This window comes from Coffea arabica, chromosome 6c, assembly GCF_036785885.1.
Source record: "Coffea arabica cultivar ET-39 chromosome 6c, Coffea Arabica ET-39 HiFi, whole genome shotgun sequence".
Taxonomy (NCBI): Eukaryota; Viridiplantae; Streptophyta; class Magnoliopsida; order Gentianales; family Rubiaceae; genus Coffea; species Coffea arabica.
The window spans coordinates 9294982-9312659 of record NC_092320.1 but is presented as its reverse complement, the minus strand read 5'-3'; the positions used below and the strand labels follow the sequence as shown (position 1 = coordinate 9312659).

At 36.8% G+C, this 17678-nt stretch overlaps 2 protein-coding genes across 5 annotated transcripts; one reads left to right on the top strand and one right to left on the bottom strand.

Annotated features, from left to right (window-relative positions):
- The first annotated feature begins 704 nt into the window (after window positions 1-704).
- LOC113692481 (E3 ubiquitin-protein ligase ATL42-like) lies at window positions 705-2569 on the top strand. The gene has a single exon (XM_027210893.2). It carries the CDS (start codon window positions 928-930, stop codon window positions 2302-2304), a length of 1377 nt encoding a protein of 458 aa, XP_027066694.1. The 5' UTR covers window positions 705-927; the 3' UTR covers window positions 2305-2569.
- Window positions 2570-5811: 3242 nt separating this feature from the next.
- LOC113694280 (protein phosphatase 2C and cyclic nucleotide-binding/kinase domain-containing protein-like) lies at window positions 5812-17332 on the bottom strand. 4 transcript variants are annotated; one of them, XM_027213182.2, is made up of 16 exons: window positions 16852-17332; window positions 15297-16487; window positions 13046-13177; window positions 12708-12938; window positions 12461-12586; window positions 11130-11192; window positions 9936-10018; window positions 9262-9493; window positions 8575-8885; window positions 8382-8466; window positions 8221-8287; window positions 7691-7968; window positions 7550-7615; window positions 7287-7417; window positions 6572-6725; window positions 5812-6485 (listed from the first exon to the last, which is right to left on the bottom strand). In XM_027213182.2, exons 2-16 carry the CDS (start codon window positions 16323-16325, stop codon window positions 6240-6242), a joined length of 3234 nt encoding a protein of 1077 aa, XP_027068983.1. In that variant the 5' UTR covers window positions 16326-16487; window positions 16852-17332; the 3' UTR covers window positions 5812-6239. The 4 variants fall into 4 exon arrangements, with proteins under 4 accessions (XP_027068983.1, XP_027068982.1, XP_027068984.1 ...); XM_027213181.2 differs by having other exon boundaries at window positions 15297-16531; window positions 16852-17331; XM_027213183.2 differs by having other exon boundaries at window positions 6038-6485; window positions 7550-7564; window positions 15297-16531; window positions 16852-17331.
- Between the last annotated feature and the right edge of the window lie 346 nt (window positions 17333-17678).

Genomic DNA, 17678 nt, shown 5'->3' with positions numbered 1-17678 from the left:
TGTATTCATTCACATGGCCTTGTCTTGTAGGCCAGTTCACGTTTTGCTACGAACCAAATATGTTGTTGTTTATTAGTTGACCCTGTTTTGGGTTTAAATCGTGGACTTCCATAATCAGAATTAATCATTTCAAAAAGGGGTTAGTATTATATTAGTCGGTGGCAGTTTATTAACCGGTTGCAACTAGCCACCTATAATTTCAATGTATCTGACTTCAATCAAGATTGCTTGTGGTGAAGTAACTCTTCGATGCACTATAGAATTGAATCGAATAGTTCATAGCCATTGACTTTTGTGTCCACATCCACAATGAATGAAGTGAGCAGACGGCTAGTTCTATTCTATCTAGAGTGTTCAATCGGAATAGTGCATGTAAAAAAGCTCACCTAATCACTCTTTCTTGTCTTTCAGCCTTTTCCCAATACACAAAAGATATAAGCATATTTCTTAGGCGAAATGAGTGCAAATAATCACAAAAAGAAAGTGGAGTATTTGCTTTTGGGGGAATTCAAGGATTCATTAGAACATCAATACCGCTGAAGAATATTCCACGTTTTACCAGGGCTTGTTTTTGGTTCAAGTTCTGCATGGTTGATCCAAATTCCAAATTTAGCAGCCAATCATATTCGCAGTTGAGGATGAGTAATATGGTGCTGTGAGGTGATGTCAGGTTGAATATGTTACTTAAAGACCATAAGCCATCCCCACTTCTCCATCATTATCAGAACTTGAAATTTTTAAAGAACCTGTGCACCAAACACAACATATATTTATTACCCCAAATTGGGTCGCAAGAACAACCTACACATGAAGAAACCAAGAAAAACTGACCATCCAGAAAGGGTACACTCTTCATATTAAATACTTGCTTGCCAAAACAATGTCAAACTAACCTTTTTTTTTCAAGCCATTCTGCACCAGGAGGTAATGTATCTTCAAGAAGGATGCTCTCTGCGCAAGTGCGGACTTCTTCTAGGCAAGTTTCAACCTTTCAATCATCTTTCCATGAATTCGCTGAGTTTGTGTATCTGTTTTCTTCATCTTGCGTTCTTCCAAGTCAAAGCACAGACATCTGCAAATCAGTATGGAGTAGCTTCACCAGATGCGGTCACTAATTTTCAGCCGAGCCTCGCTGTGGTGATTGGCATCCTCGCTATCATGTTTTCTTTAACTTTTATCCTCCTGCTATATGCAAAGTTCTGCAGAAGCACATCATCCAACTCTGTCCGCACTAACCTGCAAATTACAGATGGCCTGCCTCGTTCAAGGTCACGTTTCTCAGGAATTGATAAAACTGTGATTGAATCCCTTCCTTTCTTTAGATTCTCTTCTTTGAAGGGGTCCAGAGAGGGGCTTGAATGTGCAATCTGCTTATCAAAATTCGAAGATATTGAAGTTCTTCGGTTACTGCCAAAGTGCAAGCATGCCTTTCACATCAATTGTCTTGATGAGTGGCTAGAGAAGCACTCAAGCTGTCCACTTTGCAGGCATAAGATCAGTGCCGATGATCTTTCAAGCTTCACTTATTCGAATAGTTTGAGATTCATGTGGAATGAAGCAGAGCTAAAAGAGGAATCCAACATGGAGCTTTATGTTCAAAGAGAAGAAAGTTGTCTGGGATCTTCAAGATTTAGTATTGCCAGCAGTTGTAGGAAAACAGGAAAAGATGTGAAGGAAGACGAATTGCCAATTCAGCTAAATGGTGATGCAGACGAAAATGGAAAAATCTTTCACAAATTTAACCACAAAATAGTTGTCTCTGATGTTGTCCTCATGAAGAATCGTTGGAGCAATGTGAGTTCTTCAGACCTGATGTTCTTGAATTCAGAGATGCTTAATCACGTGTCAAGTGACAGATTCTCCGCTTTGGAATCGGGTATTACCGGGCAATCGACTCCAACAAGAGTGATTGGAGATGGTGAACTGATGAATATTAAGCAGGAAATGGACAGAAAAAGAGAGTTTGAGATCAAGTTCAGCAAAATCCAGCACAATGATTCATTCCCACCATTACCAAACTTTGCAAGAGCTTCATCAGGGTCTAAAGGGGATTCAAGAATTAATGAATCAAATGTCCTGAATCCCTCTGAGAAGAGATCCATGTCAGAGATAATAGTTCATCCAAGATTTAGAGAGTTCAACACCAGGAATAATGACGATAGAGAGCCATCCAATCCAGAGAACAGTGTGAAGGAGGAAAAAATAAGGAGACTTTGGCTGCCAATCGCAAGAAGAACAGCTCAATGGTTTGCCAACAGAGAGAGAGAGGATCAACTCAGCCTCAAAACACAAGGCAATCTTTGAATGCTTAAACATCCAATATAAGGTCTCTGAAATTCTTTCTTTGCCGTATTCAGGGATTTGAAGTTCTTGAAATCTGGTGCAGTTTTGGATTCTGGTTTTTGGTTAGCTACCCGTTGAAAATTGAAATCCTCTATAGATGGTAGAATTAGTTTGATAGGTACTTTCTTCTTCTTCTTCTTCTTGTTTTTTTAATCGTCTTTTGTTGACATATTTTCAGTTGCTAATTGACTTATCACAGAAATAAACATGAGAATACTTGCATCAACATTGTACACAAAATCACTTAGGTTAATATTCATAATTCGGGCCTCCAGAAGTTTGAAGTCATGATCATTGATCACCTTATAATTGAATTGCAGTACGAAGTTAGTGCCTAATAAGTTCATAAACAAGGCTTCCGTTCTGCGTCCCTCTGTCTTTTATTGCTGCCCATGTTGATGTATTATAATACTGTATCCATTAGAAAAATAAAGCACTTAGAGCAACAAGCTCTGCGCTCGCCCCGGTTTCTTTTCTGGTTCCTTCAATCAAGGACTATTTAACTCCTTGCGTGGGAGAAGCCCTCTGATTCCCCTCGTTTTTTTTTTTTCTTTTTCCAAATTTGTTGACGAAAACAAGAATTATGGTCTGGTTGAGACACTATAATATTTCTCAACTTGTATGCTTCAGAACATAGATAATATCTCACTATCACCAACCCCGTACAGGCTTATAGCAATCTCTAGGTAAGTTTCTCCCACAGAGCAAGCACGCTTAGAGCTATAGTTTGATGACGTGAATGTTGAACTTGAAAGGAAAATATGAATGTTATTTCATACACATAAATCACTTCTAATCGTTAAAATTTCCAAATTTACTGTTGTGTTATCTTTTCATCTCTGTATTTTAACTTCAAGTATTTTCAACCTGAATTTAACGTTACAAACAATACAAGAAACGATTGAGGGCATTATTGCTTCTACAATCCAATTTGAAAATTGTAAGAAATTATCTTTTTCAATTGTCAGTAGTTACGAGTTGGGCTTGGCTTCTTTCCGATGCATTCTCTTTTCATTTCATTTTTTCACAGTCATATCTGAGTACACGGCCTGTGTCTTCGTTGATTAACAAATGTTAGAATTAGTCAAACTTAAAATGATTATATCCTTTTTTCCCTAGAAAATGATTATTATAAATTTGGCTAACCCTAATTTTTATTAATAAATGAAGCAACACGTCCTATGACATCCAGATGTGCATTATGGGAAATAGAGGAAGAACTTGCAAGAGAGGGTCCAATCCAAGTTATGGAACTTCTTTGTCAAAACATATGTTGTCACCTAGAGCTGCAAATGAGCCGAGCCCCTCGAGTCGAGTTCGAGTTGGCACGAGTCGAAATCGAACTCGAACTCGAATTCGAGCTTAATATTGATCGAGCTCGAGTCGAACTCGAATTCGAATTCAAAATATTGATCGAGCTCGAGTCGAAATCGAACTCGAACTCGAATTCAAAATATTAATCTCGTTAGGTTGCGAGCCGGCTCGCGAGTTCGAATATATATATATATATATATATTATTTTAAGTATATATATTTTTTAAATTTTAATAGTAAAATTACATATATATCATTAATATATTTATTATTTATTAAGAAAAAATATTATTTTTTTATTTGATTTATATTTTAAAAAATAAAATAATTATTTTTTATTTTTTTCGAGTTTGAGCTTGAAATTATCAGCTCGTTGAGTTCGAGTTCAATGAAATTAAGTCAAGGCTCGACTCGATTAAGTCAAAACTCGACTCGACTCGACTCGTTTGCAGCCCTAGTGTCACCTAACGTCCAATTCAAAAACTCAATCCATCAAAATTCAGTTGAGGACTAAACATTGAGCTATCATTCCAAGCTGGTGAAGGCTTTGTTTGGATCCATGAATTTAACGAAGACTTTGAAATTCATCCAAATCGAGCTTGTTCAATTATTAAAATATATTTCAAATATTATAATAATTGATAATTTATGAATTCAAATACATTCTAAATAATGTAAACAATTAGAGAGATTTGAAAAAAAAATCATCAAATCCCTCCATCCAAACGCAACCTATACTCCTAGTTCTTTGATTGATGATTCAGGTCAATAACCAATCCAGCAAGAAATCAGAATAGTCGTCACCCCCATCCATGTTGCTACGACCAATTGGTTCTCGCACGTTACCCGCCACAGCGCCAACGTAAGAGATGATTCCACTTTCTTTGTCGTTAATCAAGGAATTACTAGACGTTCAAGCATGTTTTAAGTAGTCTTCCATTTTTAGAAAGGGAAAAAAAAAAAAAAATTGAAGCCGCCGATCCCTTGTCTCTCTCGTACTTCTTAATCCAAACCGTAACTTATTAACCAACAAGTATTATGGACGTCAAATGATTTTCTAAACATAAATTATACGAAACAAAAAGGACAGGAAAAAGCAAAAGTTTCTTGGACTTGACCGGCCCAAATTTTTTTTCTTTACACTAAGAAGAAAAGAAAGGGTAAATCCTTGAAAATAAGGACCGGAGACGGAGAGGCAGCTCAGCTCTCTTTGACCTTTTAGCTTAGTTTTCGAAGTAGTTAATAAGTTAGATGTATTAAACCTAATCCACATCATCTAATTAGTATTGGGATTAATAAAATAAAAAAAAAAGGCCTCTAGTCATTGTTGATTCTAATCAACCTACACTTGTATTAAACGAATTGAATTTGTCTAAAAGATGACACCGGAACTATATATATACATATATATATCTTTCTTTCATCACCACAAACCTGTCATTTAAGGCTTATATCACCGGAAAAAGACAAAACACTATAGTATCATATCACCAACAGATGGAGTGATGTCATGTATAATGTCATCGAAAACCCCTTTCTAGATATGTATCATGTTTGTTTCCCGGAATTGGCACTAGGGTTTCGAGTTTAGATGGGTATTTTTGTAGAACATGCCTTCACATAAGGTAGCCGAGATATGATGTTGTTGGTGTTTGGCTAAAGGAATATAGGACGCAGGCGGGCAGAGGGACGGACAGATTCTGTCATTGTCCTTCCGGTTTTATTTTCTTTCTGCTGGGGTTACTTAAAGTTAAAGCCATGCATGCAAATGAGTGACAAAGTTCCTTTCCCTGCCTCGTATGAAAACGCTTGTGGAACATAAATTTTTTTTTTTTTTTAATTTGGCAATTGAGCGAACAATTTAAAGCTCAAAAAGGGATGGTCAAAATATGGCCATAAGTTCTTGATATCTTGGGAACTGTGGAAGGTGGAGTTTGCTGGTCATTTTATTCAAGGTTTCAAAAAACAACCTGAAATGCAGGCTGATGTTTTAGGTTCTTTTTTTTAACCCCAAAAAAAAAAAAGATAATGATAAAGTAATAATAATAGTAGAAAGAAATAAGACACAGAGATATCAAGAGATATAATGCCAAAAAAAAAAATAATATGTTAATATATTCACAGGAAGAAAAGAAAAAAAAAATAACACAGATGTTTTTGATATCCATCAAAAAAGTATTCCACATATCTTAATTCCTGAGGTAACAATCGTTAAATCATTTTACCAAGAGATACAAGAAACCTATTATTATTAACTGAGAATTTCTGGAACCTTGCTAAACTGCTATCTATCTGGCAATTGCATTCTTACAAGGATCTCCACTCTCATTAAAGAAATGGGAGGACAGAAGAAGCAAGAAAACCACTCAAATCATTTGCATTTTGAGTTATGTACAGAGGGAGCAACCTGTTAATTGGTTTTATCAGTGAGTGGTTCTCTATAGCAAAGTAAGCAACACAAGACATTTTCTCCATGCTACCACCTAAAATACAGGTGAGATGATCAAGAGGTTGTATCTTGGCACTTCAGCCAATCAAACTTGAATGCCAACAAAGTCAATTTTGCATGCCAAAGCAAATTTCTACCAATCCTCCAGCCATTCTGGGTTGTTAAGCTCTTCCAGGTCGTTAACAGGAGAATTAAGTGGGGATGCATTATCTTCAGAAGGGCTTTCCATGTGTTGATTTATACGAGAGAATATTTCATGAGGAGTTGGAATTGTACGTTCTCTGACTCCTTTCCAATCCACGCCATCAAACCATGGATGACTTTTTAGAGAGCCAACTCCTCCACTTCCGAGTCTTGAACTTTCATTTACTTCAAGTAACTGAATTGAATTGGAATCATCAGTTCAATCCTTCCAAACTTAAAAGGAAATCAATAAAAGTAAATACTTGAATGTCTCAGTGATACCTTTGTGATAAGGTCAACAGCATGGTGACTAAAAGTTTGTGGAAGAGTTAGCTGTCCTTTTGCAATTCTTGCATACGTAAGCTCACTTTCTCTCCATGATCCAAATGGCATTTCACCTTGTAACATGAAGTAGATCAGGGTTCCCAAAGCCCACCTGTGCAAATTCCACCAACAAAGTCAGAGAGTGCCAAGACAGATTCAGGTAGTGAATGTTGCTAAATAAATGTTAAGGCCAAAAAGTAACTAAAAATGTCTAGTGGAGATCAGCAGCTCCAGCCTAAACTGATTTACCATAAAGTGTTTAAATGGATTCAGCGAAATCGAAATAAGATGACTTTCCACTTTGCCAAACTGGACTTAGTTAACCAATTTCCTTAAACATGAAATGATATTTGGAAAGTGAATATCAAAAGCACAAGCATGATGGTTTTAGTTAAATCTTGAATTCATCTGATGGCAGACACTTAATATTCTACTTGCATCAATCGCTTCGTGTATGCAATTTTGTTATGCTTTTCCAATGCGTGTGCAACCTCAGAAAATATCACCTAAACTTCTGATGTACTATGTTTTTGCCCGCAGCTTCATATCACAAAGACCAGTTTACTTATAAAAAAGGGAGTTGCTAGAACATGTATTTACCAATGTCATTGGTTGCCCTTACTACAATACAGTACTACTATGAAAAAGGATGCAAGTGAAAGTGGTTATTTACCAATCAGCAGGAAAACCATGCCCTTTCCCTTGGACAATTTCAGGAGCTAAAGAGTCTGCAATCCCACAAATTGTAAAAGTTCTATCACCAGCCGCACCAGAAAACTTCTTCCCAAATCTGAAGTCTACTAGCTACAAACGATAAAGCCAATAAATTTAATTGCATTCATCATGCCAACTATTTTAAGTGTATATAGACTGGTAAGATCAAATTATGTGGAAATTGCCAAAAAGCATGCAATAAAAAGACCGGTAAAACTGCACCTGTATATATCCCATCTGGTCAAACATTAGAACATCAGGAGACACACCTCTGTAAAGAATGCCAATCTGAAATTGATAAAACCACAGTCAGATGAAAACAGGTTTTGTCCTATCATCAAGGGTTCCTTGAAAAAGAAATACCTTGTGCAGATCTTCCAGAGCAGTAACAACACAGGCAGCACAGAACTGTGCACATGGTTCATCAAGTGGGCTCTGAAGAATAGAAGCTAAAGAGCAAGCAAGCCGTGTATCCAGAAGTATGCCGGCATGTGTTTGATCAGCAGAGGTGCATACAATTCGAGGCACTCCAGCAGATGGGCTTGTGCACATTATCAGATTCTTCTCTTTCAGAACCTGCGTTTGTTTTCCCAGTCTTTTAATCTTCTGCTTGGAAAACCTCTTCAAGCTAAGCAATTTATCTGCAACATAGAGTAGAAAAAGGGAGGTGGTAAATGAAGTTCAGCAAATGAAATCTTTTTTCATGGATTTCTTGCTATTGCTTCATTTTCATCTGACACATTACCTTTTTTCTCTAGCAATCATTACTGACCACAGTTAAAAGGTCAGCAACCATCACTACTTTCCATTTCAAGTCTAAATTTTAAAATATAGGAAGAACTATATTTTAGTATTCAAGTCTAAATCCACAAAACATAGAGCAAAACACGAACCTGAGTCTCTCACACATACAAGGCCAATCTCACTGCAATCTGTGGCATACAAGCACGTTCTCCACTCCTAAATATAATCATTAGTGTACAATTTCAGTTGTCTTCTCTTTGTTAAAATTTGTTATGCAAATAAGCTAAAGTAAAGCCAAGATGTCCCTTACCAAGTCAGAAAGCTGAACCTTATCCAGTGTTGAAGCATCGTACATATCCATAGATTCTGATAAGCTCACAGGATAGTCTTTTGGCCTAGTTGTTGGTCAAAAATATTGCAAGAGCATTATAAGCTGACAAGATCAATCAAGATAATTATGTGTTGATTTTATGAATCTATTTCAGGACAAGGTCACCACATACTTAGGATCATCCTGTGATAGCTTTGCCAGAGGACCCACAACTGATTCAAACTTTTCTTTTGTTAAGACAGCACAAGTAACATCACTCACAGCAATGATCCTTAGGGATGCAATTTGTTCACCAAGAAGCATCCATTCTCCAAAATAACTCCCCTCAGACTTTTCCACTGCAAGCACCTCATTCTGCAGGTCATCATCCTCCTGGTTTTCAGACAAAAGGCTGGTCGCATTGCTATTTTTCATGGAATCCATGTCAAATGAGATTTTCACCACTCCCTTTTGGATAATATATAAACCCATGAGGTCCTCATTCTGCAAACACAAAAGGAAGGAAGAATCAGGAACAGATATTTGCACTATAATGTGCCGTTAGAAGCATTCATTTCCAATTGATAGTCAAAATGGGAAACCAGGATATTAGTCTATACTGATGTAAAATATACTCAAACAGGGAACAAGTTTTTGTATTATGATGTAAATAAATGTTGCAACTTGGAACTGTTAAGAAAATCTCAAAAATTGTAGGGATAAAAAGTCAAACTGTTAAGAAAAATATGTTTTTGTTAAAGCAATCTATTCACGTTAGTGAGGGAGTTCAATTATGACAAGTGTATTACTTTGTAATCTCACCATTCACCATCTCTAAACAAAAGGAGAAATAAGCAATTAAAAAATACTTGATCCTTACCTTTTCAACTATTGTCTGCCCATTCAAGAAAGACACTTCTGAAAGACAATCAGCAATATGACTTAGCTGCAGTATTGTCAACCTTGAGAGAAGATCCACCGACCGTAAAAGCTTCAATGATGACAAATTAGAGAACTCTGACATAAGAATTCCTCTAAAATCCTCTCTCTTGAGCGCCCATAGAGTTCCAGTGGTTACAGCACGAACAGAAGCTTGGAGGGGCTTGTTGTACCTGCAATTTGATGTATTCAAAGAAGAAATTGATTAATAAGAATGACAATCAGCAATGGATTTTAGACTCTTAAAAGCGACCCGTGCTACCTGATATACCAAAATTCCTCCATTTAAATACCAAACCAGATCTACAGAAAAACAACATGAACATCGCTAATAGAGGCTGATAATTTTTGTCTTGAATAATGCATAAAGAGTATGACCACCTTCCATTATTTTATACTAGAAATGAATAACAGACACACTATCAAGCAAATCAGCATGATTTTGCTTTCTTCCAAGGACATTGTGCTTGTATAATGCAAGGACACTAAACTAGTTTACAGGATTCTCTACTGTAAAAGAATGATCCATGATCAGGCCAAGTCTGAATGAGTGCTCTAATATTCAGAAATAAAAAGTTCATTTGAAATCCATGTGATAGCATAATGAATTCTCACATCAATGCCAGCTCTCCAAACGATGATAACTTCTCAGCTGTGTACCGTTGTAAAACCCTAGGCACTTCCCCATTTTTCTCTTCCTGAGATTTATAGCATCATGTTAAGAGCAAAATTCAACAAAATGAAAATTTAAAGAGAGGGAGGGAGGCAGGGAGGGAGGGAGAGAGAGAGACTTTCAGACCAATTGGACTGAAGGACATTTACTTTGATGCAAAGAATATATACAATATCTATACAGTGCCTGTTGTTTTGTGCTATGGATCTTTTAATTTCCAGATAAAAGTGATTACCTACAAAGCTAGGGTTATTCATTACATGTTCAGATTCTTAATCGAATTCAAAACAATTTTGGTAGTTTTAATTGTCTTCCCAAAATGTGGAAGTGGATTTCTTAAATTAACGGTAAAGTTTAAAGGGAAAAATATGGCACTTAAAACTACAACCCCTCCCAAAAATTATGCCACAGCTTTAAATTCCTCTCCTCCTCCTCTCCTTCTCTTCCCACATTTCAATCCCATACCTGTTGCCATCATTTACACACACTCACACACACACAAAAGAAGAAAACTAGATCTTGAGGGTTGCCGCTGCCATTAGGGGAATATTTGTTTCGCAATTATTATAATTATTTGTCTCCAACTTTTTGCACGAGATGTTTGGATGTTACATCTGTGAATCATTGCTGGTTCTTGTATCAATTTCATGGTTTCTGTTTCCTATTTGAGCAATTTGTGACGGACTTTTTCTTGAATCTGCTTCTTGTTATTAACTAATTTTTCAATGTCTTGTGAAATACATCTGCTCCTCTGACACAGCTAGAAGAAAAAGAAAGAGGGAGGAGGAGCCAAACAAGAAAGAGCAAGAAAAAGGAATACGATTAGAATTATTAATATTTGTCTGACTTCCATTAAAAATACCAATATTTGGCTAACTCTAGAAAGCTATTTGCAGAACAAAATAAATATAATAGTCTCAAAAAGCTTTCCCAAGCAAAACTCTTTTCAAGCTAAAAGTAGAGAAAAAAACAAGATGAGATTACCACAATGCAGCTTGTAACTTAAGTTAGAATCAAGCAGTTTTAAGTAAATGAAACAAGGTCAATGACTAAATTGAGAAGCAGCTAACAATTATAAGAGCCAGGAAACATGTTCTTATTGGAAATGAGTAATCCCGCATTAAAACTATGATTACCTGTGTGGCCAAGACCTCAAATTCTCCACTTCCAACAACATAAAAACAGTCACCTTCACCACCCTGAAATGTGCTTTATTTATTATCCATAGAGCTTATAATTTCAAAGCAATGATCAAAAGCAGGAAGCTCTCAAATGAAAAGTATCAAACTAAAAACAGGGAAACCATGCAGACACAAGCTTTGAGTATATCGGTTCTATACTTCAAATATTCTGAACACTCTTAGCCTTAAAATAGTCTCGGTAGCTAAAATCAATTATTTATAGAGAGCAGTAACAATTAATCAATTGAGTTTTACCATCTAATCATAGACAAGTTAAACTAGCAATAACAATAGCACTAGTTATGGTTGCAAAACTGAGCCCTTAAGGAATGGTCCAAGTTCAATTGGATTAAGGCATGATTTCAGTTTAAAATTGACCAGTTCAGGCTCAACTTTGACTTTACCTCTAGGTTCACTAAATTTTCAAGCTGAAAGATGAAAACTTATATGTGGCTACAAGACTTAGTAACAAGCTGGAATAGTTTACTTGTAATTTGTAAATTCAAGCATTGTATATGCATACATATACTTGTTTCATCTATGGGACAATATGTGCATTACAAGCATTAGTATGGCTATTCATAATTTTAGACACTAAAGGTTTTTTATCAGGATTATGCTGAGAAAATGTGATATTATATAAGAAAAGAAGTTGGGCTGAGCTTTCAAGCCATGCTTAAACCTAAAGAATATACTATTGCAACTATTTAAATTTTAAGCTTAAGTGTTAATCTTATATACAAGTCGAACTTAATATCAAGATTGAGGTAAAATGAAATTAAAGCCTGATCATATCAAGGCTAAAAACGGTTTTGACTCCATAGCAGCCCTATTGACATTTATAGTGTTACTTGAAGCATTAGAATAAAGGAAGAAACTCTGTTGCTCTTTTCCCCCTGAGTAGATGAGCTACATATGAATTATGCGCCCCCTGTCACCAAGTTTAAATCATGCAACTCCTCTTCGTAGCTTGTATATCAATACATTCACAGCCTCATCTCAAATCAATTGCTCATACTTAGGTCGATAGATATACATAGAGGTATTAAACTTAGCTTGTATACAACCTGTTTCCATAGCTATTTCTAGATTGATCAAGCACAACACTTTGTTAACCTAATATGGTGTCAGAGAGGACTTCATTGTACAAAAACATAGAACAAGATTTCGTCGAATATTAAAATTGCATACAACTGTTAAGTTTACCAATGCTTAACAAGTTGCACATGAAATCAGAGAATACTTTCTTTTGCTACGGAAGCATACAATAATAACAAGAAATTAACCTGCTTCACCACAATGTCTCCTGCTTGAACTTCAACCCTTTGCATGCAATCCAACAAAACTTGACACTGAGAATCTGTAAGTTTTCTGAAAAGAAAATGATCGTGCAATGCCCGCTGAATGTGTGCCTGTCACATAGGATATTATTAGAGTATAACATGTGATGGTCATATAAGACAGTAAGTAAACAATGAATGTGCTTCTTTTCCCAAAACAAACTTATGCTAAATACTAGAGAAAAAGACTTACTTCTTCTTCCCATGTCTTTCTGTGAGCTGGAGAAGAAGGAACCCACATTTGCCCCTTATCCAAAGAACTCTCTATAGCTCGAAGTCGTGCCTTTGACACATCTTGCCTTACACGGTGGATTTTAGAATTCCAGCTCAAAACTGAAGGAGACTCTGATCCTGACACCTCAACAACTTGAGGTAGTGGGGGTCTTAAAACCACATTAGAACTTGGTGATTGAGCAACAGCAGCCTGGAAGAAGATGACCATCCATAAATTAGTTGTTCAGTTGAATAATGGGTATGGTCACTGATTAAATTGAAATATAAGGCCAAAAATGCTAAAACGGATGCTCTTACCTGAGTTAAGCCACTAATTTGCACAACTATTACAGTAATGTCATCTGTACGAGTTTCATACTGAAGCCATAGACGATAAGATTCCGCCACAATTGCAGCACAAGCATCACGAGGTTCCTTGTGTTTTACCACCTGGAGATTTTGATAACAGAATAAGTAACTCTTTTGCTACTTAGAATAAAAATGGACATGATTATGAATGCAAACACCAATTGACTGTGGTTTCGGATAAGCTCATAAAGACAAAGACTTCAAAAAACCAATCAAGTTTAGATAAAGTGTGTCTTATCCCAAAACCCACCCCAACCCATACCTCCAAGGGCCCTGTCTGGACTTACGCCAAATAACTAAGAAGTTCAGTTGATGCAGATGGCTGACCAGCAGAGTCAAACAAAAGAAACAGAAAGCGGCACGAACTCTATTTCCACAAAAATGTTTTAGAACAAACAGAAATATGCAATTTTAGATTGCAGAATACCAGAGACAAGGTAGTAAAACCTTCATGCAAAATCAAAGAAATGATTTAACTAGTGCGCACATTTTGCAAACTGGGAAAGAAAAACATAAGATGTATAATATCTTCCCTTTCACTACATAAATTGTATTTCCAATATAGTGCATATCAGTGGCAACTACACACCCAAGAAAAAGAAGGTTTCCAGGCAGGGGGCGGTGAACTTAACCTCTCCCATATGATTATTTGCTCTTTGGTGGCCTTAAAAAATAACCTTCTGAATTCCATTTGGAATAAGATAGAAAGAGACAGTTCTTACCCTATATAATTGCATCTAATTGTTAGAGTAGAAATAAAGAAACCTTTACTGATTCTCATGCTACTCCAAAAAATTCACGTGTAGCTGCCAAACAAATAAATCACAAGCACAGATCCTTGTTACGATCTTGTTTAATCTATGTCACTGATTAAGTAACTAGGCATTTGGTTTTCCCATTTTAACTCTTAAGTCAAGAAACCAAGTACACTGCACCCTCATGAAATGAAATGGTGGCCTCATGAAATATTAGCATATACCTATCTAAAAGGAAAAACTGAATATTAAGAATAGAATATAGTTGGAAATCTTGATCTAAGCCTATAATGAGCAATTAACTAAAAGGGAGTCATTAACATGCGTCTAATAGCATTAAACAATAATAGCAACAAAACTTAGACGACACCATTGTCGTGTCTGAGTGTTTATTACACCTATTTGGAAAGTCTTTATCTGATCTAACCAATTTTACAGCTGTATTGCAATCAACGACAAAGCAGGTCCATAGAGACAGACTGGCTTAAGCAAAGCTCAACATAAATGCAGGATCAAGCTACTAGCGGATTCACTGTGAAAGATGACATTAACAAGGACTATAAGTTACAAGGTATTATTGATCAAACCCAAGAGCTAATAACTTTGAAAATGGTATAACTAAGCTGAGTAAAACATCATATCCTATCAGTCAATCAAATAAAAGTTCCACCTTAGTAAAACAGTAGTTCAATATGAACCTACATATATTTATGACGAAAAATGATTACACAGGTTGTGCTAAATATCTTGTCAACATGTCATGTCACTATTGATTCTTGTTTGCATATCCAAGATTTTTGGATATTACAGCCATTCACAATGCTTATAGCATGTTTAATTTGCTTACAGAAATAACCACAAAGAATGGTAATAAAAGTTCATAAGGACATCTTAAGTTATTAACTTAACATGTATGCTTGCAGTAACAGGGTGAACTATGATTTACATTAATAAATTCAACTGTTTTCTTTTTATTTCCTTTTTTCAACTTCATCATTCTTCTTGACACAGAGGCATTCATCATGTTAACGGCATTTCCCAATGCAAGTAGACAGAAGTTTCAACTTTCCAGAGTAATTATAGCAGATCCCTGAAACTAACTTCGCCAGAATGTAAAACATCATATGCATATCAAAAGTGATGATTTACGCCAATGGTCATGTGTGATGTTGGAATTAAGGCTACTCTATCAATAAAAGTGTGGGTACAATAAATTATGACCTCAATCCACGTTTACAATGAAAACTTAAAACACAGTTTATGAGCGCTTCTTAACAGTCACATAACGTCCTTAAGCTTCAAATTCGTATCATATCATACTTGGACTTAAAAATGTGATCAAATAAAACATAGAATCATTAGTCTCCATGTACATAGAACAAAACTTTTGACTTTGACCAATGCTTCCAAACCACAAAAGATATTAAAATTGTCAAATGTCATACCATGTCCACAACAGACTGGCTGGAAAGGAATTCAAAGACCCCATCACTGGCAAGCACAAAGAAGGGATGATTGGGTGTGAGCTCAAAAACAACAATTTCAGGATTTGCAACGACTCCAATTGTCTCAGCAATAGAATCACCTATACTCCGTGTAAATGCCGTACCAGGATACATCCCATGTTGTACCCACAATCTTGGTGGATCACCATCATCGCCTTCTTCAGTGCCCCAACATTGCTCATCGGGGTTCTTCAGTCCTTCAATTTGATCCAAAGTGAGAACTCTTGCTCCACAAAGCTTAACTCTTTCAAGCTCGTCAGGTCGAAATGGAGTTTGATCAATTGAAAGGTCAACAGCCACAATATCGTCCCCTCTTCTTTCAGCTATAACAGCTCTTGAATCACCTGAGTTAGCAACATAAATTGTTGTACCACGGACCAATATTGTAATTGCTGTAGTCCCACTCATGCTGTCATCCAAATCGTCAGCATGTAACTCAGCATTTGTCGTTAAGAATGCTCCATTACATGCGTCAACAGCATCCACACGAAACTTACCATTCCTAAGCAAATTTTCGCACAATTTCCGATTAACGAACTGCGAACACTGAGCCCCAAACTCCCCATGGCCGTCAAAAACCCCGAAGAAATGATCACCTGGACTTGTTCCAAATGGAGTATGAATGCAAAAACTGTCTTGGTTAGCTTTATCAAGTGCATCGGGATAGTACCCTCTCTGAGATAGAAATGAGTATCTCAATTCATAATTCCCTGTCGGAACCTTCACAGTCCGTGAGCCTTCTGGGGGCAAAAATTGGGCTGAGACCCTAGACAGTCTACTTATACCTACCTCATGATCACTAGTTAAACTTGACTGGTTAAATTGATCTCTAACTTCCCCTTCTTCATCTGTAGAAGCAGGTGAGAACACTCGAATCTCAGCCGCTTTAACCTTGTCACTTTCCTTAACCTTGACTTCTCTTGGTGCACATATCCCTCCAATACAAGCCCTTGAATAAGCGCAGCCCATTATGGTGAACACCAAAGCGAGACAAACCCAGATGCCAGAATTCCCAAAACATTCATTAGGCCTTTACAGCTTCAGCAAACAACCGAAGTCTCATCAACCACAGAATACACCACCAAAGCCAAGACTTCCAAAACCAAAGCCAAGACTTCCAAAACAGGTTTCCTACAATTCCTCAAGCAGAAAAATCACAAGAGCAATACCCAAGTCTGGGAAATTAAAAAAAAAAAAAAAAATCAGTCTCCAACAAAATCTTAACTTGCACCAAAAGAATTACGTTATTAAGTAAAACCCAGAAAAATCCACCATTCAGATTCACTATAAATCAAAATTGTGGCCCGAGTAATGAATTTTATGACATCTAATACAACTAAACTAGAGTGATTGATCCAAAATACTATAGAAAAGAACAGTTAAATGGGAAGACCGAAAAGAAAGTTCAAAGGACAAATATTTAGATTGTGATTAAAACTAAAAATGATGAGAGCAGAGCATTATTTATACTTGAGTGGGGAATTTAGATTAATACCACATTCAATCCAATGATGCTATTGCCACGAGGCTCTGGAGTGATTGTACTGTACTACTTCTGCTGGTGGTGGTGATGATGATGATGATGGGATGGAGTTATAAAGAATCAGGGTGCGTATTGCGCAGCGAGATTGCAATTTAAAATGAGGGGAAAATGGAGGAGACGTAATGGGACTGCGGAGTTGAAGAAGGCAGTAGTCTCAGATCAGTCGTTTTGTCCTGGTCCTCTTGGGGGAGTTGAAAGGAGAAGTAGATGTGTGAGTGAGTGAAGTGCAATAGTGCATGTTGTGGAAGGTTTCTTGGCCAATAGCAATTTTCTGGAGAGGAGATTGAAGGGATTAGGCCACGCGCTTGGATGACTACGCGCCACCGTTTGTGGTGGTTCTTGGAGCTTAGGATAATGAAGGGCCCAGTGGTGGCGCTGGAAAGGACATTTGGCGTCCAAATTTAAATGCTATGGTCAGATGGAATTCTTTTCTTGATTGTTAGCTGAACGGGAGGGATTTGATTGCAAGGCCGCAGGGTATCATGGTAATCTCAAGCCAACTCATGCAAAGAAGACACATTCATCATTTGTTTATTTGCCTACCCAATTCAGGAGCCGTTGGTTCACAATTAGCCATTAGAATTCCCAAATAGAATGATTTCACCCTCACAGTTAGTATGAGTCTTGTCCTACATGTCTATTTAACAAGGTAAATTCAATCCGTCTCTTGAGTTGGTGGTAGAATGACTGTCATCATGCCTTCCTTCCTATCAATTCGAATTCGAATCTCTTTTGAAATATTTATTTATCACACAGCACTTATTTAGGCCTTGCTTGGA

Excerpts from the sequence above, each read along its gene's own strand:
- LOC113694280 (XM_027213182.2), bottom strand. The coding sequence starts at position 16,325 with ATGGGCTGCGCTTATTCAAGGGCTTGTATTGGAGGGATATGTGCACCA. Across the intron at positions 7,616-7,690 it reads CTCTGGAAGATCTGCACAAG|ATTGGCATTCTTTACAGAGG; the intron begins GTATTTCTTTTT and ends TATCAATTTCAG. Across the intron at positions 6,726-7,286 it reads CATGGTTTTCCTGCTGATTG|GTGGGCTTTGGGAACCCTGA; the intron begins GTAAATAACCAC and ends GAATTTGCACAG.
- LOC113692481 (XM_027210893.2), top strand. The coding sequence starts at position 928 with ATGTATCTTCAAGAAGGATGCTCTCTGCGCAAGTGCGGACTTCTTCTA.